The sequence below is a fragment of the Anser brachyrhynchus genome, assembly GCF_964034855.1.
Source record: "Anser brachyrhynchus genome assembly, chromosome: 2".
In the NCBI taxonomy this organism is placed as follows: domain Eukaryota; kingdom Metazoa; phylum Chordata; class Aves; order Anseriformes; family Anatidae; genus Anser; species Anser brachyrhynchus.
In genome coordinates, this window is record NC_137695.1 from 47913526 (window position 1) to 47939079 (window position 25554).

At 40.4% G+C, this 25554-nt stretch overlaps 1 protein-coding gene across 26 annotated transcripts in view; it reads left to right on the top strand.

Moving 5' to 3' along the window:
* TRAK1 (trafficking kinesin protein 1) overlaps window positions 1–25554 on the top strand; it is a 137361-nt gene that overhangs the window by 67670 nt on the left and 44137 nt on the right. For 18 of the 26 annotated variants that reach the window (XR_013945819.1, XM_080578326.1, XM_080578334.1 and 15 more), the window contains one exon: window positions 776–970. Coding sequence is in view for 15 of the 26 variants with exons in the window: in XM_080578339.1 (XP_080434465.1) it covers window positions 776–970 (195 nt within the window). In the remaining 11 variants the exon portion in view is untranslated. Of the gene's footprint in view, window positions 1–775; window positions 971–12977; window positions 13399–13645; window positions 15093–20187; window positions 21687–25554 lie in introns of those variants that run through there. The other 8 variants (XM_080578321.1, XM_080578330.1, XM_080578320.1 and 5 more) reach the window with 8 other exon arrangements.

Consider the following 25554-nt stretch of genomic DNA (forward strand, 5'->3'; position numbering starts at 1 on the left):
TTGCTGAATTGGACTTTCACATGTTAAAACTCTGTCTCTTTTCCTAAATTTAAATTTCCAATTTAAATTGCAACCTTTATGTAGTTGTTGATGGCCCTTGGCATCCATTTTTAAAACTGTGTGCAAAGATGATATACTTGTGAACATGAGGGACTGGTAGCACAGAATTCAGGTCAAGATGGTGTCAAAAGGTGCCCTAGAAGTTCTTGCTGCCAGCCTTGCCATTGTATCTTCAGTGTGAATTGTGACAGTTTGCTATTGCAATCCTGAATTTCTTCTTGAGAAAAATCTGCCAGCAGCAAAGTACAGTGATGCTGAACTACGGTCAAGGACCAAGTTAAGGAGAAATGTAAAGCATGCAACCTAAAAATAATCTGTCTAGTAAAACAGAGAAAAATGAAAATTCCTATTTGCAGTATCCCTTTCTCCATACCTGTTTTTTTTTACTACCCTGTCATAGTCAATGCTCCCTTGTTCTCTATTTTGCCTCCTTCCCTCTAACCTTGTTCTTCAATAGATGAGTCCCTCCTTGTAAAAGTTGGGCTTTTTATCCTCAGAAACATGCCCTCCTATTTTGTACTAGTAAATAATCTCATTTGGGGATAATTTATGCTAGTCTTATGTCTTAAACCTAGCTATTTAGCTATCTAGCTGTTCTTTATGTGCAGAAAAATCTTGCCAATGTCAAACCAATCTGACATCTTTCCTAGCTTATATGTATAGTACTTGATTTAAAGTACCTAACAGAGTAACTGTCCTCTCTTTCTTTTGTCAGATGTGTGCAATAGTACCAATCTTCCTGAAGTTGAAATCATCAGTCTACTGGAAGAGCAGCTGCCTCATTATAAGCTAAGAGCAGATACAATCTATGGTTATGACCACGACGACTGGCTTCATACGCCTCTCATTTCTCCTGATGCAAATATTGACTTAACAACTGAGCAAATAGAAGAGACCTTGAAATACTTCCGTAAGTCAAAAATGCATAACTTGTACTGAGGGACAAATAAAACAGCGCTATTTTTGTTACCTTCTCTGAGGTGTCTATGTAATTCTCATAATTGTGAAAAGCAAGAGACCTGTTTATGGTTTATTGTGCTAGTCTTCAAGCTTTACGGAAATAATCAAAACCAGCTGTTGCATTTGTAATCTGTTCATACACCTCTTCACATTATCAAATATTGGTGAAACCACAATACTTCCTTCTGTTTGTGATCTCCCTGGCAAGAGACTGAAATTTCTGTATCTATAAAATGTAGAAAGTTAGACCTGTTGCATTATTTGCTTTTTTTGAACATACCCTCTGACACATTTCTGTGTTGTCTGGTGCCAGTGTGTAACAGCATCACATGATGATATCAAATCATTTTTATGCAGCTTAAGATTCTGTGAAGGACTTGTGAAGAACCAAACTGAGCATTTAGTTAAGATGGTTTGTCTCCTCATTCTTTCTTCTGTTCGTATTCGTGCTATTGTACAGAAAAGTACTATTTGTGCCTGGAGAGAAAGCTTGTAGTAGTGTGACCTACTGCATTTTTCATTCTTTTTGTTTGAGCTTGTAGATCATTTTATCACAGTGAATGGATTTGTGTCTCTCCAAGTTCTTCCACTGTGGTTATTGACTTAGCTGTGCAAGAAGACAAGACTTTTGTGATCCATCCTTTGGTTGTTCTTTAATCATGTCATTTACGGTTAAATGATCCTTCCTCCCCCTGCTCATGTTTTTACATGAAGATAGAGTTCTGTTGTACTTCTGAATGTGTTGCATGTTAAAATAGTTGGCAGAGCATCCAACTGATAGGTGACATACTAAAGCTGTAGCTGTTAGACTTAAATGGTAGTGCATTTACATAAGTTATAGTACTAGATAGATTTAGGTAGACTTAGTGAAACAGTGTGGGGCTTGGAAGGGATGAGTTACAGGGCTCAACACAAACCTTTGCAAATATGACTTCGTTGTATTGCGAAGCACCTGGAGAATTCACTATGTAAGGAAAAAAATTGGTAAAGAAAAGCATTATGGATATGAAGAACAGAGTTACTGACTTCAGTGCTTCAACAGAAGGCATTAAATATTTTGGTAGATATTTTACATATGTTCTACACCTCTTCCCCAGTCAAACAAAAACAACATGAAGTGGTGGGGGGAAGCCGAAGCTGATCTATGGAATTAGTTGTACAACAGCTCCTTGTTTCATATCAGACCTTTAATGCCATTAAATGATGACAGTAGTTAGCTAAAAGAAACCTTCTGAAAAGTCAGTTTTCCAGTCTGTAGTAACAGGATTAGTCTGGTCTCACCTATAAGAAGGTCTATGCAGGGGCACTGCTGTATTAATCACAGGAAAGATGTTTTGCTAATGGGGCAAGGAAAGCAAAAATCAGTGTCAGAGCATCCTAAGTCTCCCAGCTGTGACACTGGTGTGACATGTCACTTGTAATGGTGCTTGACTGCTGGGAATGGATAGTAATGGATGCTCCAGTGCAACATTCTTGCCTCTAAATTGGAGAGAAATGGATTCGATGGGTGGACCACATAGTAGATAAGGAATTAGCTGGATGGTTACACTCAAAGAGAAGCAGTCAACAGCTTAATATCCACGTGGGGACCAGTGATGAGTGGCATTCCTCAGGTGTCAGTGTTGGGACCGGTATTATTTAACAGTGACATGGACAGTGGGATTGAGTGCACCCTCAGCAAGTTTGCTGATAATACCAAGCAGTGTGGTGCAGTTGACTTGCTGGAGGAAAGGGATGCCATCCAGAGGGACCTGGACAGGCCTGAGAGGTGGGCCCATGCAAACCTCACAAGGCCAAGTGCAAGGACAAGCCTCTGGGCCAGGTCAATCCCAAGCACAAACACAGGCTGGGTGGAGAATATATTGAGAGCAGCCCTGAGGAGAAGGACCTGGGGGTGTTGGTTGATGAGAAGCTCAACACTGAGCCAGCAATGTGTGCTTGCAGCCCAGAAAGCCAACCATATCCTGGGCTGCATTAAAAGCAGCGTGGCCAGCAGGTCAAGGGAGGGGGTTGTCCCCATCTACTCTGCTCTCGTGAGACCCCACCTGGAGCCCTGCATTCAGCTCTGGGGCCCCCAGCACAAGAAGAACGTGAACCTATTAGAATGAGTCCAAAGGACGGCCACAAGGATGATCAGAGGGCTGGAGCACCTCTCCTACACAGATAGGCTGAGAGAGATGGGGTTGTTCAGCCTGGAGAAGACTTCAGGGAGACCTTATGGTAGCCTTCTAGTACCTAATGGGGGCCTGCAGGAGAGAAGAAGAGGGACTCATTGTGACAGGACAAGGGGTAATGGCTTTAAGCTAAAGGAGGGTAGATTTAGATTAGATATTAAGAAGAAATTCTTCACTGTGAGAGCGGTGAGGCACTGGCACAGGCTGCTCAGGGACGCTGTGGATGCCCCATCCCTGGAGGTGCTCAAGGCCAGGCTGGATGGGGCTTTGGGTAACCTGGTCTGGTGGGAGGTGTCCCTGCCCATAGCAGGGGGGTTGAAAATGGGTGATCATTACGGTCCCTCCCAACCCAAACCATTCTGTGATTCTATGATAAATGAAGCTATGTATAGCAGAGAAATTGGATAGCAGTAGCTGCCTGTAACTGTGTGTACTTAAACCATTTTATATGGCATTTTTCTTACAAGCATAATGACTGCAAACTTTGCTATGTGCTGTGATTTGAAACCTTCATCCAGTCAAATGGCTTAAATGGAAAAAATTGATGAGTGCAGTTGCTGCCACAATGTGTTTTCTGCTTTCATTGGAAATTAATGGATTAAAGAAAAGGAACTAAGCAAGGAGAAGTTGTGTAAAGAAAAGTTTGTTCCTTAATGCTTATGTACAGACATTTCTACATAATAGTAGTTTAAGAAGTTTAAACCAAGCGAAGTTGGCTTAAGCCCTAGACTAATACCCTGGTAACTGAGATTTCTGATTCTACCCTTGTTCATTTGTCGTGAACAAGTCATATAATGCATCTGTACATGAGAGTGCAAGATCATAAAACTTTGGCATGTTTGGAAATTATGGCATAGAGTGTAAACATTGTCTTACAAAAAATTAGCCATGAAAATGAAAATATTATTTTAAGTAAGTTAGCACAGAAGTCCTGTGAATTGTACCATTATCAACCTAGAGAGTATTTTCCAGGGTGTGGCTGCTTACACTATGATTCATTTCAGTGCTGCAATCAAGCCACTCCTTTTGTACCTGTTTAGTTCATTTTAAAAACCTTGACAAGGTAGTGAACAAATACTGTGACTTGTTTATGAGGAAATTAGTTCCATCTTACAGATTTCCACTGTATTCAAAGCAGTATCCTTGTGGTCTAAAAATTCTATGGACATAGTTATATTTCATAAATAAGAAAAAAGAAATTTATAAGCTGACATAGATTTCCTTAAGTGAAAGAAAAAAATATTAATTCTACTACAGGACAAAAGGATTCTCTGCAAAATAGGTAGTGTTGTCAGGATTAAAATGTGCTACACATATAGATTTGTTGCTATGCCCTCTTCAAGCTTCTTAGAGACACTCAAAGATAAGTAAAATATAATTAATTTTAAAACATGAGCTTGTGCAGAATATTTTTAGGTATGAAGTTAAACCTTTTCATTGCTTGTTGTTCCTGGGTAGTGTAGTATCAATCGGCTTTGAAACCGTGACATATTGTGAATTGTTAAGAAGTCAGAAGGGAGGGATTTGTTGTGGTTTTATTTGGGAAATCTTCAGACTGGAAATATTAGACAGACAGGGGAATATGCATGTTTTAATATATGTAAATACTGTGTATTGTTAACCTATGCAAATATCTATTTTGTACGGCTTCATGTTGTTTATGTAGAGTTTATCAGGAAGGGCAACATCTTGTTACCTGGTCTCTCACCATACCAGTTCAAGCATAATTACTGAGGCTGAATTAACATCTAGATGGTAACTCAATTGTGACAGGCCTGTGGTGTAACTCATTAGTTTAATGATGTTCAGATACCAACGGTGAATAACTTGGAATTAGGCAAGGGGAACACTTCTGCTTTTCCACTGGTTATAATGGCAGTGGAGGTTATGATTTTTTCGTTGTTGGTGGTGGTTTTCTTTTTGGCAGTAGTTGAGATTTTGAACACATCTGCGGCCAGTTACTGTACTTGGTGACTCTTTAATCTCTCTTTTGATTGTGATCCATATCTCCAGCTCTGTCCTGACTCAGTTTGTAAGTTTTGAACAAGATACGTGTCTGAACCTTTGAACCTCAATACTGGATTACTTAAAAATGCATTGAGGCCCACAGAAGTAGGAAAGTGGAGTGATCTGAGTATATTTAATACTGTATATGTATTTAAGATATATGTATATATACACACACACAGACAAGTATTTATAGTATGTATGTATTTGTGTACAATTAGATTCATAGTTATCCTTTTGAAACAACTTTATAATGACCAAATTTCAAATTTTTACTCAAAATGAAAGTAGTTCCTCAAATACACTTTTGATTAAGTCTTGTGAAGTGCCCTGAAGGTGGTAAAGATCTGTCTATCTGAAGCTCAGCAAGTAAACTGATCCTGAAAATAAATGCCTCCTAAACTGTGCTATTGTCTTCATTTCTTCCATCTTCAGACTGAAAAGATGAAAGGGAAGAACCTCGTTTGTCAAAAGGTGGTTTATAAAGCTCCAATTGATTTGCAAACCCAAACCATAATTTTAAACTCTGTTCAGAAAACATTGCTCTGATTCTTCATGGGCTATCGCGCTCTCAGAACTGTACTTCCAAATAACTTATTTGCTATTCTTATATGAACTATAGCACATAATTTTTGTATTATGTACATGCACATACATTTTCACATATATCTGTTGCATGTTCTGTAATTAATTCTCATTATACAGCTAGAATTTCCCTTTTCTACAAAACAGGCTTGGTAAAAGGAAACTTATGATACTATGTACTTATTTGACCCTGATTTTTTGTTTCTGACTAATATATTTAATAAGAGAGACTGTGTGGTTGTTTCAATAGATTCAGGTTTCTCTGAAGACCATTATCTGTGAAGGAATCTAATTCACTTGTAGTGACAGTATTCTCTAGTTTGAGTTCACCTTTGTTTGCATTTGCTCCCAGGAGAGAATCTGTGAAAAATGTTACTTCCAGGAGTGATTCCTCATGTAACTGGTAGCTGAGTTGTTGTCCTTTAAAATAGAAGCATCAAAATGATAGAGCTTTTCTGAAGAGTTGGTAGGTGTTTGGAGTGCTTTTAAAGTATACAGATGCATTTTTGTACAGTTAAAATATAAACTAGTAGCTATTAATGTTCACACATCAGTTCTACTGTGACTGTACAGTTACTGTGTTTCACGGGCAGAGGGGAAGGAGATAGTGTTAGACTTCTGCTGTGTTTCCTTTTTACCATGGGAAACTTACCACAAGGGAACACTTAGTTTGAGAAAAATAGTCAAGAGAGGCATGGACACAAGGCTCCTTAGCCCTCCTTTTGAATTAGTTTTGGAAGATTGTGGCAGAAAGATGAATATTTAAATAGCCAAGTATTTAAATTTATTAGCAATTTTTAGGGGAAATTTAGGCTATAAGCTGGGATAGATGATGATGAAAAATTAGTTTTTAAAATTTAACTGATCATTGGGAAGTAGAGGAGGAAGATGCCTTTCGGAAGGAAATGACTAGCGTAATACGGCTGCAGCTGTTCTTTTATGTCCCTAAAGCATAAACAAATAAATAAGTTTCATCTTCCCAGTCTCGTTAATAATAATTCTTGAGGCAGAATGCTTTTTATGACAATCTAAAATGTGCTATGTGAACGTGTGACATTCCATCTCCCTGTCCCCTGATTAAGGAAAGTCTAGCACCCTTTTAGGCTGATACTAGAGGAAAGTCGATACAGGAACCAGGCCTGAGCACAGCTCCCATACCATAGCAAACAGAGGTAACAAACAGATGTAGCAGTTCGTGCCAGAGTCTGGGTTCTGCCTTGGGAGCTTTTGGATCTGTGGACAAAGACCAGGATCATTTGGGGACTTCTGAGAAACCTGAGGGTGCCTGCTGCTGACAGGTAAGGGCAAGGTAAGGGGAGCCGCAGATGTGAGCCTGCGGAAAACTCTAGCAGCTTCTAACAAGCCCAGGCAGCTGTCCTTGACCCAAGGGTGCAACTGCAAGGTCCTGCACCTGGGGAGGAACAACCCCATGTACCAGCACATGCTGGGGGCCAACCGGCTGGAAAGCAGTCTTGCAGAAAAGGAGCTGGGGTCCTGCTGGACACCAAGCTGAACATGAGCCGGCAGTGTGCCCTTGCAGCAAAGAAGGCGAATGGTGTCCTAGGCTGCATTAGGTGGGGTGTTGAGGGAGGAGAGCCTTTCCCTATACCTCAACACTGGTGAGGCCACACCTGGAATACAGTGTCCAGCTCTGGGCTCCGTGGTTCTGTATTCCTTCAGTGTAATTCAGCTTGCATTTCTTTCATCTCCCGGGAACGTGTGGTTGTGACTGTCAGTGGGTTTTCTTTCCTTGTTAGAAAAACAGGTCATAGCCATGTTACTGTAGTATTTTTTGTCTATACAATCAAGCATGCCATTAAGTTCAACTACATTTTACAAATGTTTTTACTACCTCCAGTAAAGATATAACCACAATAAAATAGAAAATTAGTGTATTTCAGTTGGTAAACAGTTTACAATATCTGATTCTTTAAAGCGTTATGTATTCTAGATAGGTGTGTATATGTGAGAATTCTCTTAAAATATGACATCTTTTGGAAATGTCTAGCTCTTGCTATTATAGTCTCACAGTATTTAAGCATGACCAGTGATCCCTTAAAGAATAATGAAAGCATACGAGTTTTGAGGTAGGTTGCTGAAGGCAGCATCAATTTGGATTTCATACAAATGCAAATATATTGCTCTACAGGGATAATTTTGAGGGAAGGGAGAAGTAATCCTATTATGTGGAAAATAGTTTTTTGTCCTCAGGTAACTTAATTTAATCTGTCCACTCTTATCTCATGTTAAATTATTCTTTTTCAGTGGGAGAACACTTGGAATCTCCTCTCCATCAGAAGAGTCTTTTGTCTGGACTAGGAGAGGTCGTTGTGCCCTTATGGTGTTCAGAAGGGAACAGATGTGTCTCTGGACTCTGTCCCATGTGTAGAAAGTACCTGCACCATTTTGAAACTCTGGGTAGTAATCACATGTTGGCTAAAAAGAGTTATCAAATCTGAAACACTCATTTTTCTAAATACCAAGTTTGAAAGCTGATCTGGTACAAGGCTTTCACTGCTCTGGTTCCACTCTTGAGGTTAAGCAAGCCACCGTGACTTCTTGTTAAGCAGAATACTACATTGACAGAACTCTCTAGCCTAAGTTGCAGAGCTGTGTATTCTTACTAAAAATGAAATTACTGCTGTTCTATGTTATTTTAGAAGGTGAAATGCAAGTAACTGTTCACTTCAGAAAATGAGATCCCAATTTAGAAATAACAGTATGCCAGCCTGTCTTTGAAAATCAGTTGGGCTTTTTAATATGCTCTGCTTTCTGCTTTAATGCTTTTTAATAATGTAAAATAGAAAGAAAAAGAAAAAAAAAAAAGGCAGTTTAGAAATGTCAGCTCGCAAAGTAACTATTGTGGCAAAGCCTGATTAATAACAAGACCCACTGCATGATGTGGGCTGTACAACAGTTCCTCTGATAGAAAGGACTCCAGACGATGTTAGTGGGATGGGTGACTTTAGCCTGTGTGCTGGTAACTCTAGAAAATAATGAAAAGATACGGTGTTTAAGTGTGTGAACATCCTTACGTAGTTCTAGAGCCAAGAGAATAAATGTGACTAAGAGGTAATTAAATGGGAGCTAATGCACTGTTGTAGCTGCCATAAAAATACTGCATCCAGCTCTCATGTTCACTTCCAAAAGATCCTCCCAGAATTGGGAAAGGTTTGGAGAGGAAGGCTGGGAATGACCAAGCATGGGAAAGTATGACTGACAGTGAGATTCAAGGTAAGGACATTATCTGAGTACTTTTTTTGCCAGCAGAGATGCCTTACTGCTGCTTTGCCCTCTAACAGCATAGTTTGCTGCATTCTTGAGTATGCTGTTACAACTTTCTTGAGAGGCCATGCTTAGAAGTTAGGTAATTGAAATTATCTTTGTCAAAAATTCTCTTTCAAGAAGGAATAGGTTTTGTATTTTTTTTAACCTGGTTATTTTGGGCAGTTCAATTTAGTATTGACCTATGGTACAGGTTTAATGGAGCAAAGAGGAAGGGGGAGAGGGCTTGTGAATTCTTCAAGCCAACTTTTCTGCCTAAAAATACCTCTGTGTAAGGGTAAAATTAAGGAGTGCTCTGTCTATTCAGCTTATCAAAGCAGGCTAACAGAATTCTTTATCAGTCTGTATTTTGCTCTGTGGAGAACAAAGAACTTTCCTTGTTTCATTTTAAAATAAACATGGAGAAAAAGCACAAAGTCTAGTAGCTGGAAGGGAAGGCTCAATGAATGTGAATAACTGTATTTAGATTTGGAATAAGAAAAATGAAATCCTGTATAATCATAGAGCTATTATCTGAAATCTTTCTTAAACTCAATTATCTGATTAAGTTTTAGGCAATTAACATGGTAATACTCCATCAAATGCAACATTATAATGAGGGCTTTGGATACAAAGAGGCTTAATGTTCGTAGATGCAGTCTACCAAAAAGCCTTACTGTTTGGGTAGTTTTTACACAAGAGGTATCTGATACACAGCTGTAGGAAGTAAAACCAGGGCTGCAGAGGCTGAAAGATGGCTCTGCAGGTGTGCAGCTGCTTTGGCAGCCTGCTCAGGCTTCTGTATCCAGCCTGATGACCCTTCCAGCCTGCCCCTTGTGTAGCTACAATTTCTCATACAATTGAAGGGATACCTGGAGGTATAGTATTCAGTCATCAGGCCAGGAAGATCATGCACTTAACCCCATCTTTCCATGTCTCTGGGGACTTCTGAAATCATTTGACCACCTATGTGATTTTCTCCACAGAATAATAATGCCTTCTATGTTACACCACCGCATTTGCAATTAGCTCTGTAGAAAAATATCCAAAAAAGCCACACAAAACCAACAAAAACCACCAGTGCCCTCCCACCCCCAAACAACAACAACAAAACCCACCCCACCATGAACTATTTTCATCCTCTCTCATTGACGACTGTGTTGTGGGGTGTAGGGGAGGGAATGAGAAAGAAATGTCAGCGTGTTCAAGATTTCCTTTGTTTAAATTGTCAGGAAATAGAAAGGAGAGAGTCCCAGCAGCAATTTTAAGCTGGTAGCCAGTGCCCACTCTTTATATTTTCAATGCAAGTTTAATAGTGTTACCAGACTTAAATTACCTTCTGGACAAAAATAATACAAGTGGAACAAATGGCTCATATGCAGAGCAATTGAGTTAATGTTGCCGTAGGAACCTTTATTTTGCTCTGACAGTATTTTAACAGTGTAGACTTAATAGCATTTAATAGCATGTGCAGTTCTGACCTTGTGAGCATGCATACCTGAAATTCTGCAAGACTGAGCTAGAACTGGAGGGCCCCTTCGTGGCCCTCCATTTCAAGATAGCCTGCACAGTGTGAGGGCAGATTGGTCACATTTTGCAAAAATGCTCACAGTATTCAAAATATTAATTTTTTCAAAGGTAAGTATATGACCTTTGCATATCCAAAGGCTTTTAGTGGATTGTATATAATTCTTTGTGATTTGCTAACCTGAAGTACACGTACACTTATTGTATTGCTCTCCCATCAATACTGAGTACAGTATGTAAAAAATCTGATCAGCAATGTGAGATCAAAAATAATCTGATATCTGTCAAAATGCAAGTAGGTTTTATTTTTCAGACCATTGTTACCTCTTAGTGTGCGTCTCGATTTCAGGAGGGCTAAGGTTAGCTTGATGGAAAAATAATGACTGAGGGGTAGCCTCTGTTGGGAAATAAAAATGATTTTTGTGCCTTTCATACGTAAGGCTAGAAGCTAATGGGGCATGAGGATTTCCTGGCCTCTGGTTGGTATGGAGTGGCAGGAGGTGAAGACGACAGCCGTCATTCTGGCAGCCAAAGCCGAGGCGTAGGCCTTTTGTTCATTTATTGTTGATAACCCAGTGCTCCAGGTGTGGCCTCAGAAGCACCGAGTAGGGGGAGTCCTGTGCACGTTGCCAAAGAGGTTACTCTATTGTAGGACATGAAGGCAGTGATTTTTTTTTCTTTTTTTCCAAACCTAGAAACACATTATTTTCTGGTGAAATCATGTACTTGCAATCAAAGGTGTCTTTGTGTTTGGCCCTAGACAGGAATTTTGGAGTGAGTAACATAACCCATTGCTGCTGACTGTGCTAGTGTGAACAACTTTGTTAGTCTGTGATTCAGCTATCAATACATAACACAGATGTGATAATTTCCAAGCTCAAAGTTACTGCAGTGATAATTATTTATACCAGAAAAGCTGAAATACTAATGTGGTCATGCAGCTTATGTATTTTTCTCTCTATTGCTAGACTATTCCTTTTTTTTTTTTTTTTTCCTATTACAGTAAATCCAAGTGGTACCAGTTAAGGAGTAGAGTAGGCAGTAACATTCTAGACAGCCATGAGTGAGGGGGGACCTAACAGAAATTTGCAATGAATGAATTGGAAAGGAGAGGTGAAGTGAGTGTTTGTTCAGATTTCTAGAGCTGGAGGCATCAAATTAATTTAGGAAGAGTGAGTTTGGAAACAGAAGATGGTGGCTTCTTATATCATGAATGGTAGATGTGTGGAACTCCTTGCAAGAGGATCTTGAAGATGCTAAAAAATGTACGTGGTCTCACAGGATAAGTCCTTTGAGAATTGCCAAGAGTTAGAAAATACATCTATCTAAAGCGGACTTCAAAGCTGGAAAGAGTTGAGCTTGGGAGGGCAGCTGAGGGAAGGCCAGGTCTCCCTTATCTGCTCATGGTTGTTTCTGCAAATGGAGTCTTGGGCTAGAGAGATACCAGGACGGCTTATCTTGTGTTATTAACATGTATTGCACCTTAATCTGTACCAATGCCTCTACTGGTGGTCACAGAGTAATCGAGTTCCCTAAAAAGGAGGAGAAGGGGGTTAAGAATGTGTGGCAGTTGTGAACAAAATGGATTCCAATCCCTTGGTATCTCTACCTGTACAGATTCAGCCATGCTTTTTGAATTGCTGTGCTTGATGATGATGATTTGATGCCATCTATTTCTCATATTCGCTCCTAATAGCTTAAATACATTGGCTGCAGTGAAAGTATAGTCTTTTTTTAATTATTTTTTTTTCATTTCCAAAACATTGAGCACAAACATTAAGCTATTCTGTTTGAAGACCTGAAGTATTTTTAGGAAGAGCACTGAAAATTTGTCTGAACCCCTTGTTTTTGACTATGAAGCTTAGGTGCTCAAAAATAAAAAGTAAAAATGGGTCAGTGGTTCATGGCGAAGGTAGAAGGCAAAGTAGATTAGCTTTGCTGGAAGGAGAAATGTGTTGCTCTCCCTGTTTTTCTAGTTCTTTCATTTTTTTGTTTGCCACTTTTGCAGTAACAGGATGCATGAAAGGCTCTATTATCAGCCCCGAATAGTGAAGAGAAGCAATAATGTTTCATTTTTCCACCAGGAAGGCAGGCTTTTATCAGTGTGTGGAGGGGAGAGCAGTGATGGACTACATTTTCATTATTAATGTTCTGCCTGTGCCCAGTGAATGGCATGGTGCTGCTGCTCGGCAAGCAGTCGGCAGCGAATTGCCTCATCTTTCTGCGCGAGGAATTTTGTTCCCAGTATGGAGGGGTCCTTCCAGCCTGTAAAGGCAGAAGCAGCAAAATGCATTCCCTTCATCCCCGCATCTCTTCTGGAGCCAGCTCATCTCCATGGCGACACGTTAGAGGGGAAGGGATGCGGAGGCTGGGGAGGAGAGGGATGGGTTAGAAACAGCCGGGCGGTGGTGTGTGTCCCCCACGTCAGCACATCAGCCCTTTGATAGGATGAGGTTGTTAACACCCATCTGAGGCTCCTGTGCAGAGCTTCTTTATTAGAGCAGCCGCCGGGGCATCTGCTTTAGAAATCTCCCTTCTGCATCCTTCTATTTTATTTTTTTCCCCTAAATTACACCTCTCCACTTCCCCACTACCCCTTGGTTTAGCTGCAGCCCCATTGAAGATGTACAGTTCGTTTTCAGCTTTCCCTGAGCTTCCTGGCGACTTGGAATTTTGCAAGGTCAGGAAGGCATGGCTGCGTTTCACTTGACCTTAGCAGCGACGTGCAAGCTCGTCTGTTGCTGAAGGATACTGACTATGCAGAAATTTATTGAAGCAGATTACTATGAACTGGACTGGTATTATGAAGAATGCACAGACGGTAAATCTTTTTTTTTTCTAGTCTCTTGATGCAGAACCCGAAGCTTTTAAGACTGCAGCATTGTTATTATATGGTTTTTAAAATGAAGTGCCTTGAAAAAGGCAGCACCCTGGCATGGCAGAGATGCCTGCATCTCTGCTGTGCCTCAGCATCTCTTTTGAGCATGCTACAAGAGACTGCTGTATGGCTTTCTCGTTTTCAAAGGGAGTGGCAGAGGAACGTATGCACTATATGAACACGTCTTGGCCAAGGGGAGAAATATTTGAAATGCTAACTGTATGTGTAATAATTGAGCTGAATTTATATATACTTTAAGATTCTGTACTGGTTTATGCCTTTTTGTGCTTTTCTGCAGCACCAACATGGTATAATATGTATATATTTAATGTGTTAATAGGCAGTACGTGCTTTCTCTCTGGTTATTTGTCTGAAAGACATTTATACCTGTGGTTTCTTAAAACTGAGGAGGTTTACTTTTGGAACTGAAAAAATTACAAACCGTGGTGAGCGTGATCTTCTGAGCCCTTTGTGAATTTTCTGCTGTTCACTTGGGTGATTATTTCTTTATCAGAGCCCTGAATATTTTTATCGTACTTCTGATAGAAGGCACATGAGGAAGGATGAGGAATGCCTAAAACTGTACTGTCTGCAGAGTGGAAAAATCAAGATTTTTCATCAATGGCACTCAGTGGTAACCTGTAAAACAACATGCACCCTTTGGGAAGGCAGTATTTGTATTCAGATTTTGTTCTGGTTGGAGAGCTTGGCTTAAACGAGGCAAGTCAAAGATCCCAGTGAAGTAAAGAAGAGAAAGCAGGAAGGAGTGTAGGCTGGGGGACATGGGTGGTACGTATGGAGTGCAGGAAGATACCTCCTAGCGCTTGGTAAGTGTCAGAGGCGACACGAATAGTAAAGATGTGTGACAAAATTTGAATGGGCTATTACCATCTTGTGAGTGGCATGTACCTCCATTTGTTTCTCTGTACTGGATTTCTGAAGGTTGTTCAACTTGAACTTCGCTTATGTTTCAATGATTATTCCTGTCCAGGTGTTCCACGAGGAAAGGCGCATATTTATTTGAAGGATCTGACTACTTTTAGTAGGACTGAATCCATTATGTAACTTTTATCCTCTGGGTTTAACCCCAGTAAGTACTGTAGCATCCGATTAATCCGCGTGATGTAACAGGCGGGGCTGGCCTGCTTTTGGAAGCTCAACAAACAGAACAGCTGTACTGTCACTAAAAACTCTAGCTGTTTTTTTTTCCAGGTTAAATACAGGAGGCCTTCTTTTCTTCTTCTTTTTATGATACTTTGTCTGGTCAAAATGTCTTTATGCAGTAGCGTGGCATGTCAGGTCTGAGCTAAGAGCTCCTTTGCTCATCAGTTTGGTCACAACATGTGCGCTGCGCTGGAGAAACCGTGGGGAGTTTCACAGCAATGTGATCCGCAACAGGTCTTGGGCAAGAGCTTAAATACCTTGTGGGATCAGGGACTCAGGAGTACTGCAGTGGTTGGGCTGATTCCGGGCTGACAAGTTTTCTGGTGCACGCTGAGCCCCCACCCAGCATACTTCTTCCAGCCGAGCTGAGGTCTCCACAGACAGTCAGCTAGAGTTTGTGCTGGCTGGCTGGCCCAAGCACTTGGGTGTGAGCACCTCTCTACGAGGCAGACAGGGAAAAGGCACTCCTCTAGGTAAGGCACAATGCTTCGTTTTTATTATTATTATTTTATTAAAATATTCCTTTCTGTCAGGGTGAAATGACAGTGCTGTCAGTCCTGTCTCAGCCTCCTAGGTGAGTGGCAGTCTCACAAGGTTTAATGGAGCTTGATGGGTTTTAGCTGTCTTCTGCTTCTCCCAGTTGAAGCTTGTGAGAAAAAAAGGAGTGAACGATTTGAGAGGTACGGTGGAATCTCTTTTGCCTTTGGTACTGGCATTTTAATTTGGATTTAAAATAGTATCAGTCTTTCCTACTGGTGGAGAAAGGTATACAGATTGTGGTGGGAGACAAAAGGCATCTTAAAAGCATTGAAGGAAATAGAGCTCTTTCAAAAACCTAGAGCATATGGTATCTTGTGAGATGCCTGTCTCTTGTGTTTGATTTTTCTGCCATGTATTTGTCAATAGGAGATTCATTTGCCTGGGATTCCATTTATATTCACTAGAGAGTGATAGGCAGCTGCAACTCAGCTGACCTGTTTTGAATATCTATTTTAAGACAGGATGAAGCATAGTTAGAGAGCTTATTTCTCTGCTGTACATGGACTCTCTGGAGCTCAGATTTATGTGTGCATTATACCATAAATCCTGCCCAATTTACCATTTTTGGTAAATGTAGCATAGGAGGAGTTAGTGGAACATTGAAACTAATAGAAAACCTCATAAGCTGTTGTCCTACAGAATTATTTTTCTGATGAAATTGTTTATGCATTCTTTGTCAAAACTGATGACTCAGATTTCCATACAAAAGGTGTGATTTCATGTTAATAATTCCTTTAGCTGTGTGTGGTTTCTTGTTCTTTGAGAGGGGAAAAAACATTCCAAAATGACCCCAGCATGTAAGGCTCTAGTGCTGTTGTTTAACTTAATAGGAAAAGAAGTCAATCTGTCTCTTAGCTCGGGTTTAATGAACTTCTGTGTGGATTGCCATAGTAATGATGTCTTCAACTCACATGTGGTGGCAGTAATTTATGGTCTTTTTAATACCTCGCAAAAGCAAATGAACAAATGCTCAAAGCCGACAACTTCCAAATCTGTCAAGACTCTCTAGGGTTGAAATAACAAAGTAATCCCTTTATGTAAGGTCCTTTACAGAGTTTATTTTTGGTAAGGGTAGATGGAATTAAATAATAAAGGGTTACGTTACCTGAAGATTAAATCACCAGTGTTAGCTAACTGCAATAAATTGAAACTTAAATAAGTAAAAAATATTACACTGTGCTTTTTAGATACATTTTTCAGTATAATATTTTTGTATAATACGAGTGACAGTTGTCACCTTGCTTGGCATTAATGAAATGTACAGGTGGAGTAGGGTGGGGAAAAGCGCTGGGTGTGTACTTGAACAGGAAAATAATCTTCATAGCAGATTTTGAGATGGACAGCACTAATGATGAAAAAGGTGCAATTTTTGCAGATAGCTGTATACTTCCTTATGAACATCCTTGTCCTCCTGCCTCTCTCCTGGGCTACTCTCCCCTACCCTCTCGATGAACAACGCTTTCAAGAGAAATCCAGGCTGACCCTGGATCAAAGACCTTTTCATGTGGTTTCTCCCATTACTTGTTTATTTCTAGCTAAACAACTCCACTTTAATGCCGAAGAGTTCAGTGCCTACAATTCCAAGTGACTTTTTGTGTGCGTAATTGGCTCTTTCCTTCTTCTTTTGTTGCCCATGAGTTTCAGGAATTTCTTTTGGAGAAAATGGCATCTTATCCCTTTTTTCCTTCTTTCTTTCTGCATTCTCACTGTCTCCCATTTCTCACATACACCGCAGATTCTAACCTCTTATGTGTTTGCCTCAGTGACTTCATCTCACTTTCATGGTTGTTCTGGCACTTCTTGCTCTGCTTTTGTTCTTCTCTATATCTTCTACCTCCTGCCCGTGCTTTACTCCTGCTCCTATTGAAATGTTTTCATCTCTTGTTCTGATTGCAGTTACTGTTCAGAGCTCCTCTCTTCTATTGTCTGCTCCATTGGAACTAGTATGAACAAGTTCCTGGACTTTCTCTTTAACTGGACAATAATTAACAGTGCTAATGTTTGTCCTCCTTGACCTGCCAGCTACAGTTTCTTATCCCCGTCTTGTTTATATCAGTGTGCCTTTGCAAATGTCAGACAGTGTCCTAGTTCTTTCCCTTTTTTTTTTTTTTTTGGATCACTTCTTACTCAAAGGCAGCATTAGGAGAACATTTTCTATCTCCTGTGCTCCAGCTCTGAGTGTTCTTGGATCTCCATGGTTCTTTCTCCGTGCGCTTTAGTTATAGGTAGCCTCAAAATGCCACATCTGCCAGCTCTGTGCTTTTTACTTGAAATACGCTTGCCTTGGCACTTCCCTTACAAGATGAGCTTGGCTGCTGGTTGGGCATTTCTGATGGGACCTCATCACCCTCACGCATCAGCCCCTTTTGTCCAGATCCCTGTGGGCACAGTAACTCTGGTCTTGCTCTGCATGTTGACTGTGGGCATGCCATCTACATCTCAGACTCTTACTGATGCTTGTAGTGTACATTCATGGAAATAGCCCTTGCACCCTAGGTATGCAGCTAAAATTCTCATTCAGGTTGTTCTTGCTTTGCTCCTTTATCCCATATCTCCACACTTGATAAATATGGTTGAACCTTGTTTATATTCATGCAATCATTTACATACTTTTTCTAGTTTTCTGCTTTTGCCATGTCACTTCTTTTCTTTGTTCCTCTGTTGACTCTATTCTTCATCCAGTCAGACCTAAGCTACTGCTACTTGCATGTTGCCTTCATGTGGCTTATTTTTCAGTATAGAGGTATTATTTCCTCTTTAGTCAGCTCATCTGCTAAATTTTCAGATAAGCGTTATCCCATTTCATTCTCTTTCTGCAAAAAAAACTTGCTGTCCTTTGGCTGAGCAACAGCAGATAATTTGGAGGGGCTTTTGAAAGAGTGGGAAATACACAAAGTAGAAATTTACATTTTTACAAACAAATGTACAAACCTGCAAACGTTTGAACAATCTAACTTTGACTGTACATCTTAATAGAAAGCACATGTTCAGTGACCAGTTTTTCCTCCCACCCTTAAAAGCCTACCCCAAACACCCTCATTTCTTCATCAACATATCTTGAAATCCAAGTGCTGCTGTTTCAGCCACCGTTTTTAGGAGCTGTTTGCTTATGGAGATTTTTTTTTTGTTGTTCTAAGTGCAACATTATTGTTACTGTTTAATTGTGGTGATTATGTGCAAAAGACTAGATGTTTTTATTGATAAAGGAAGGTTAAAATATTTTGAATACACTGCAGTTGCATGGAAGTAATGAGTCACGGTAAGCGGGTTTATTTGTACTGTGTCCAGCCTCACCCTTGTTAAGCTAACTCTGGGTTTGTGTTTCCTTTTTTGTTGCAAAGTTACTGGAGGTGGTCTGTACCTTAGTGCAGGCATTGCACGAGAAGTGTGTGCGTGCGTTTTCAAGCATTGCAATTCACCCAGCAAGTGAAAGGAGTTGGATGTATTTAGCAGCTTACACAAGGTGGAGTAGCCTATGTGCTGAGTAAATAACAGCAAATATGCCAAATTTACTTTGCAGTGGCAACCCCTAAAAATCAGTGTTCATTCTGGTATTCTCTTTAAGTTCTTGAGTCTGTGTTTATAGGAAATATTAAACATCTCCTCTGAATCTTCCCTGATTTTATGTTTTCAGAACCACTTATTTATTTTTTTTTCTTTCCACTGCTGTTTATTGTTTGGTATCTGCTGGAGACCTGGCTCTCTATCGTTGGCATGTAAATATTCCCACACTGGTAAAAGAGCTTAATGCAAATTACAACTAAGAAAGAGTTGATAGTGTGAGGGTGCAGCACACATTCCGTCCCCACCTATTATGAATTTGCATCAGCATTTCTCATATGCTTTAACAATATTAACAAAGTAGGTACTGCAGCACTTATCTTTCTTCTGGCTTTTGAATGTCAGAGTCCGTCTGTGCAGCGAGTCATGGTTCGAAAGTCAGCATGTCAGAATATTCATTTATTGTATGCATATTGTTGTGTATATTGGGGAGCAATATGTCTGGTTTTGGTGTGACACACACTGCCCTGCCCTCCGTACAGACGAGCTAGTTAGCTATAGTTGAACACTCGTCAGGAATACTAAAACCATAACATGTCAGTGGAGTTGACAGGGGTGGGTTTTTTGGTCCCTAAGATTTGAAAGGTGCTTCTTTCATTCTTTTAAAGATGTCTGATTTTGTTTTGGTATCTCTCTGAATTTCCATTCTCTAGTTATCAAAGGAAAGTGGTAAATTAATGCTGCATTACGTGCTCCCCCCCCCCCCCCCTTTTTTTTTGAGCATTCCTGGTAATTATAACAAATGTGTATCATGTCTCTTATTTGAGCTTTTGTGAATAATATTAGCATTTTTTAAAATATCCAATCTTGTAAGCCTGCAAAGTATGGCATTTTGGCTGAAACATAATGGCAGGTAAATATTAAGCTGAGCTGGAAGTGTGTGTGTTTCAAATATCTGAACAATTCTATTTTTGCAGAGGAACAAGTGAAGTATAGCAATAACCTGTTAGGAAAAAATACTCAAAGACACTATTACAGAGGAGGGGCTTGGATTCATTTGTTTCAGGGCCTGATCCTGAAAAAAGTGTCAAGTTTGAGTTCCAAGGTCTGAACTGAACTGAAATGAGAAATACTAACAGTAGAAAACACGCAAGGAAAGTGTTGTCAGCTTTTGTATTTGTTACATGCTCAATTATATTTGTGAGTGATCACAAGTCCTGGAACTGATTTGAGGTCATGGATGCTGGAGGCAAGTGAGTACCTAAGACTCTTACTTTCTGATATGTAATTTATTTATAAGTAATATACATATTTAATGAATTTAGTTCATGGTTACAGGGGAGAACTGAAGAGACAGTAAAGTTTTAAGAAATCAGAAACTAGAAGTAATCACCATTACATCACTCTTAAAATGACATCTTTTAATGTCATAATACGGAGAGGAAGGGACAATCCTGTTTTTTTTTCCCCAGATGAGTTCTTGAGGCTGTTGCTGCTGACTAATATTGCAATAAATTTTGGCAGTCAAAGGTCAAGTCGGTAAGATCTTCATTCAGAAATGAGTGTTCCTTTCGTCAGCAATCACCTCTGGGTATTTCCTATCCATTGGCATCTGGATAATAATAAACATTATTATATTGTATATAAATATCAAGAGTTTAAAAATTAAAACATGAAACAAATTAAAATTAATTCACCATGATTGTATAAAATTAGAGTTTTCCCATCTCGTACTGTCTCCTACATTCACACTGTTAGAGAAATGGCATTAGGGAAACCACCAAGACGCTATTCCTCTGTCACCTCAGCTGTTAGGTTCTGCTTCCTCTGTGTCTCCTCTGGGTGTATTCCAGAGGACTGACAGCTTCTGATGTCTGTCTGTCTCCCTGGCCACAATGTCCCCTTGGGGGCAATGAGCTTTGCTGTGCAGTCCCCTCCCTTCACCCATGACTGCTTCGCCCTGCAATGTAGGTTGGGGTGTTTTCTGCAGGAGGCAAAGGGCACCTGTTGCCATTGAGAGTAAGGGAGGCAACTTGGTAAACATTAAGTATCTACAGCTGCAAACAGTTAAATAAGAAAGTTAACATGCCCCATGTGTGTAGTGAAGTTTAGCACAAGGAGTTTTGTTTGTTGTTGGAGCAGAGAAGGGATGCACGTACCCTTGGATATGCACTGGGTGCACTATGTGGGATTGAAGTACCTCTTTTCCCATAACATACAGTAAAGATGACTGTAGTAAAAGTGGTATTTTACAGCTGATGTGATATGTTGGTTAAATGCTCAGTAAGAGCATAACTCCCTAAATAGCTCCTTCTGTAAGAGTGGTGTCAGTAGCCGCAGCCATCGGGATCTCTCTGCCAGGCAGGCTTAGTGTGTGCATGTCTGCAGCCTTAGGCAATTCCCCAGTCCCGTGCAATGTGTTCTGTGTGGCATTAGGTAACCGAGAGGTGATTTAAGGGTGCACGCCCGTAGCCAGGTGTGTCAGGCAGTGGCTGGGAGGACGCGAGGCTGGCGGGGAGCTACCACTGCTGGCAGCAGCAGGGGCTGTGCAGAGGGCAGCCCAGGAGGGATGGGGAGGGGGGCCGTCAGCCTGCTTACTGCATCTGGAATACGCTAACAGAGCCCTTGAGTGCAGGCTGCACGCCCTCAGAGGTGGTGCGAGGAACAACGTGCATTTTCTGTCAATTATTAGACAGATGGTCCTTTCCCTCCTCTGCCCCACCTATACGAGGCGAAGCAGCGGCACTGAGGACAAGCGCAGTCACTCGGGAGCTCCCTGGCTGAGTATGTGAGTGAGGAAAGATGGTATCCTGCTCTGCGGAGGCCTTCCTTTGCTCTCCCCAGAGGTACAGCCGCAGAGGGAATGACTTTCCTTCGCCTGTGAGACTGAGGCATAGTCCTGGGTCCATCTGGGACAATTTCAGCAATGTCAGGAAACGAAGAGGAAAGCTTTGAATATGACTATGAGGAGGAAAAGGAGAGACAAGATGCGTTTAACAGGCAGAACCTTGATATCTTGGAAGAAGGTACTTTTTGCCTTTTTGCTTTTAAACTTTTCTGCTACTAATGCTTGGCAGTGTTTAAGAAACTTGAGTGACCTTTTGTAGATTTAAACCCCCTAAATTTTACAATATTTTTTAATGTGTACCCACTGCCTTCAGATGAAAGAGTCAGAAAATATTCTTATGGGACAGGGTGAATCTTTATGTATATTTCTCAAAGAATAAATACATGATCAACAGATGTAGGTTATGCAATAATTTTTTTTTGTTTGTTTGTTTTTTTAATAATGAAAATGGATTTGGGAGTTTATGTAGAAATGTAATGCATTTTTATATGTGTAGCTCATATGTATATCATGAAGCTGTGTGTGTTAGTTTGTCGTTCCCAACAGGTACCTCTAAAAATGAGGAAAAGAACAAGGAAACAATCTTATGCTTATCCAGGCACTTGAAACCATATAGACAGAAATAACCCAAATCTGGGGTCATGTGTCTGAACCTTTCAACGAAACAAACAACCCCAAAATCTTGTACTTTGTGGAAATAGTGGGTGTCTGCAATATTGCAGACAACTGGCCTGTTAGGGTAGGAAAGTGCATGTACATGTGTGAGTATTTCTCCTGTGCACCTGCTGTGAAGAGTGTGTACCTTCCTATTCAAGGGCTGCTTCCAGCCAGTGTAGCAATTTTTTCAGGGCATCAGGCACCAAAAGCTGAATACATCACTTGTGCTATTTCATGCATTGTAAAATTTGCTCCAAAATAGCAATTCTGTGGTAGAGAACTGGTACTTCCAAGAACTCTATCATAAAGCTGATATAAGGATGCTTTGAAAGATTGACCTCATGGGAAACAGTTCCCATGTCCAAAGCTTCCATGTGAGAAGGGCTTTCTTGGATGTAACACTCTCATTGAACCTGTTGTGCAGGACTTTCCTGTAAAGACTTCCTCAGAATGAAACATTGCACCTGGATTTCAGGCATACCCAATAAACTATCCATCATCCCTGTCGTGTCTCCGAAGCAATTTAAGATAACTTGTTTGTCTGTGCAAAACAGGAGAGTGTTTGAGAGAATACCGGTGAAAGAGAAACTTTAGAACTAGGGTTTGGGGTGGGGAGGAAACCATTATCTAAGAAAGTCAACAGACTTTGTTTTATATTTTATTGCCTTTTTTTTTTTTTTGTGATTAAGTGGTTGTTGAAACATGCATAATGCTGTTCTTAGTTTTCCCGCGTATTTTACCTTTCATGTAGATCTAAGTACAGTCTGAACCTATTCTTGCTGATTTCAAGAGAAAAAAGAACATTGAGTTCCATGTGGGATAAATTTAGTCCTGTGTCTCTACAGTACCTACCGCTCAAAAGCTCATTATATGAAATGCCTTTTAAAGATGCTTCTCTCATCCACCTATACATTTAGGTCACCTACATACTTGATGTAGTAGTGATGTAGATGCACAAAAAGGATGTGTGATATTTCTAGGTATCTTTTCACGTGAGCATGCTTATTAATGATAGTATTTCTGTTGAGGGTGAGCCAATCCATCTTATAAATAAAGCAGACTAAAACACCACCATGCAGGAGAGAAGAAATGTTTAGCTATGTCTGACTATATACATAGTATCAGAAAAGGAAAAACTGAAGAATATGCTTCACTAATGATTTACAGTTATCTCATCGTTCACTCTTTATTTCTTAACTTTCTCATGGAAGGAAGGGGATAAAAATTGTATAATTAAGACTCCTTTAACTGTTTGGCCTGTCCCATGAACTGGATGTGTCTGGTCATTTTGATTGAGGTTTTTCCCTTTCACGGCATTTAGATCCTTTCACTGCCATCGGTCTTGTTTTTAAAACCTCTATGACAGAACAAGCGTTATGCTGGGCAGCATTACGGGAATCAGCTCTCTTGATGAGTATGGGAAACACCTTCATAAAGGTCTAGGCAGAATAGTCCAAGAGTCAGTGCATTGCTTTCTGAGTCGTAAGATTGCCCAGTAACATTTAATCTTCATTTGATGAGTTGGTCTTTGAGTTGACTGTGGTGAAGCTTTGAACAGGAGTAATTGTTGATGTGTCTGCTCAGTTTTTGTTGGTAAAACCTAAGATGTGAAAGGGCAGCCTTTGAGCTCTCCTTGGTCAGTGCACTGTTGAGTCAGCTAATTCTGAATCTGGGCTGTGTTGTGACTCTTGCTTTTGAAGGTGGGACAGGAGGAGGCTATGTGACTTGTTTAGGACCTGTGGTGGTGGCCAGTCGTTACTGTTTCAGTTTACTAATGTAACAGATTAAAAACCCTCTTCATCTAGCTCAAGTTTAAATAAATAAATAAATAAATAAATAATAATAATAATAAAGTCTTGTGATCACTTTTAGATTCTTCACTTCTGGCACTCCAGAGTTTTTACTTAGAAAATATGAAATACCTGTTTTAATTTATAAAAATGGTGGCTAGAATTGCATTTGTACAATGGTCTGGAATCTTTAAACACTAACAGCTGACAGTGCATGGCTTTAATACGGCCTTGTAACTTCATTTTAAGATTTTTAAAAGGTATAGCGTCCAGATCCTGGTTCAGCCCTGTACCTGTTTATTAGTCGTAAGGCCTGCAGTCCAGATACTTCTTGAGAGGAAATGGATGAAGGAGGAGAATATCAAGACAGGAATTCAATGGATTGTAATCAAAAATCCTGTGAGAAAAGTTTTTACAGAAGAGCTATGCTGAGCTGTTACCAGCAAATATTGTGTACTAAGGTGATAACAAGCTGTGGGGCCCTAACACAGAGTCAACAATAACACAAGGCCTTCTGTTCTCTCTAGGCATTTTTCCTTTTCTCCTTAGTTTTGCTTTGTGGGTATATTTACTGAGGTTCCACGCTTGATCTGTGTTTGTGCTAATAGAAAGAACAGATGTATGATGTTCTTGTTGAAATTTCCTTTAACCTGATTCTTCATTCATCACAAGAAAGTTTGTTGCGGTGCATGCCCAGCCTAGAGGAAGTACTTTGAAATGGCTGCCAACCTGAAAGTTTGGGCATAGGCTCTTGAAAAGAAATAACAGCAGAGTTTTTCTGCAAATCTCAGATGAAGTAATAATGTAGGCTAACATTGAAACAACTAAGCTCTTTGAACGCTATATGAGAGAAACTGCAGTAAATAAGCACCCTTTTCACCATAGCTTAAATGGTAAGATAAAATCTCTGCTTCTAGAAGAATCAGTAACTGCACCTTAATATTAAATGATTCATGTGCAAACTGTGTCATTGAAATCCCAGTAAGCCAAGCTGTAACATTAAAAAGGAAATAATCCATTGGTATTGCCTACTGAACTTAGGTTAGTCATTTTTCACCTTGTTATTATGTAGTATCTGACCGTGCGTGCATTGCTCACAACATTATATTTTTTCAGACTCTTTCAAGGAGCTCGCCTGCGGCGTGGCTCCACAGCAGCAAGCGGTGTGCGTGCTGTGGCCGCTCTTCATTCCTCTGAGCGGTGTCATGGCTGCTGGGTGGGCTCCCTGCGTGCCCTCAGCAGCTATGGCCTGCTCGCAGCGTGTTGTTTAAATCTGGACACCTAGCAAGTCCTCCTGCCTCAGAAGCACATTTCTGAAGCTCCTCTGGCAATACTGTCATGAAATGTTGAGCTGTTCAGGTGATCGTGCTCTTTGAGGCCCGTCTCCAATGTGCCAGGCACCAGCAGGCCTGAAGCCTCTGCCCCAGTTCAGCCGGGGCTGCCAGAAACTAATCTTTAGTGGAGGAGAATCTAATGTGTTTACCTTTAAACATGTAAAAACTTCCTAGCCTGAGTCAGAAGCAGAGCTGAGGGCACATTTTAGGTATATTTTTTCTGAGTTTATTTGAAGGGAAGTATATGCACTATGGCACCATTTTC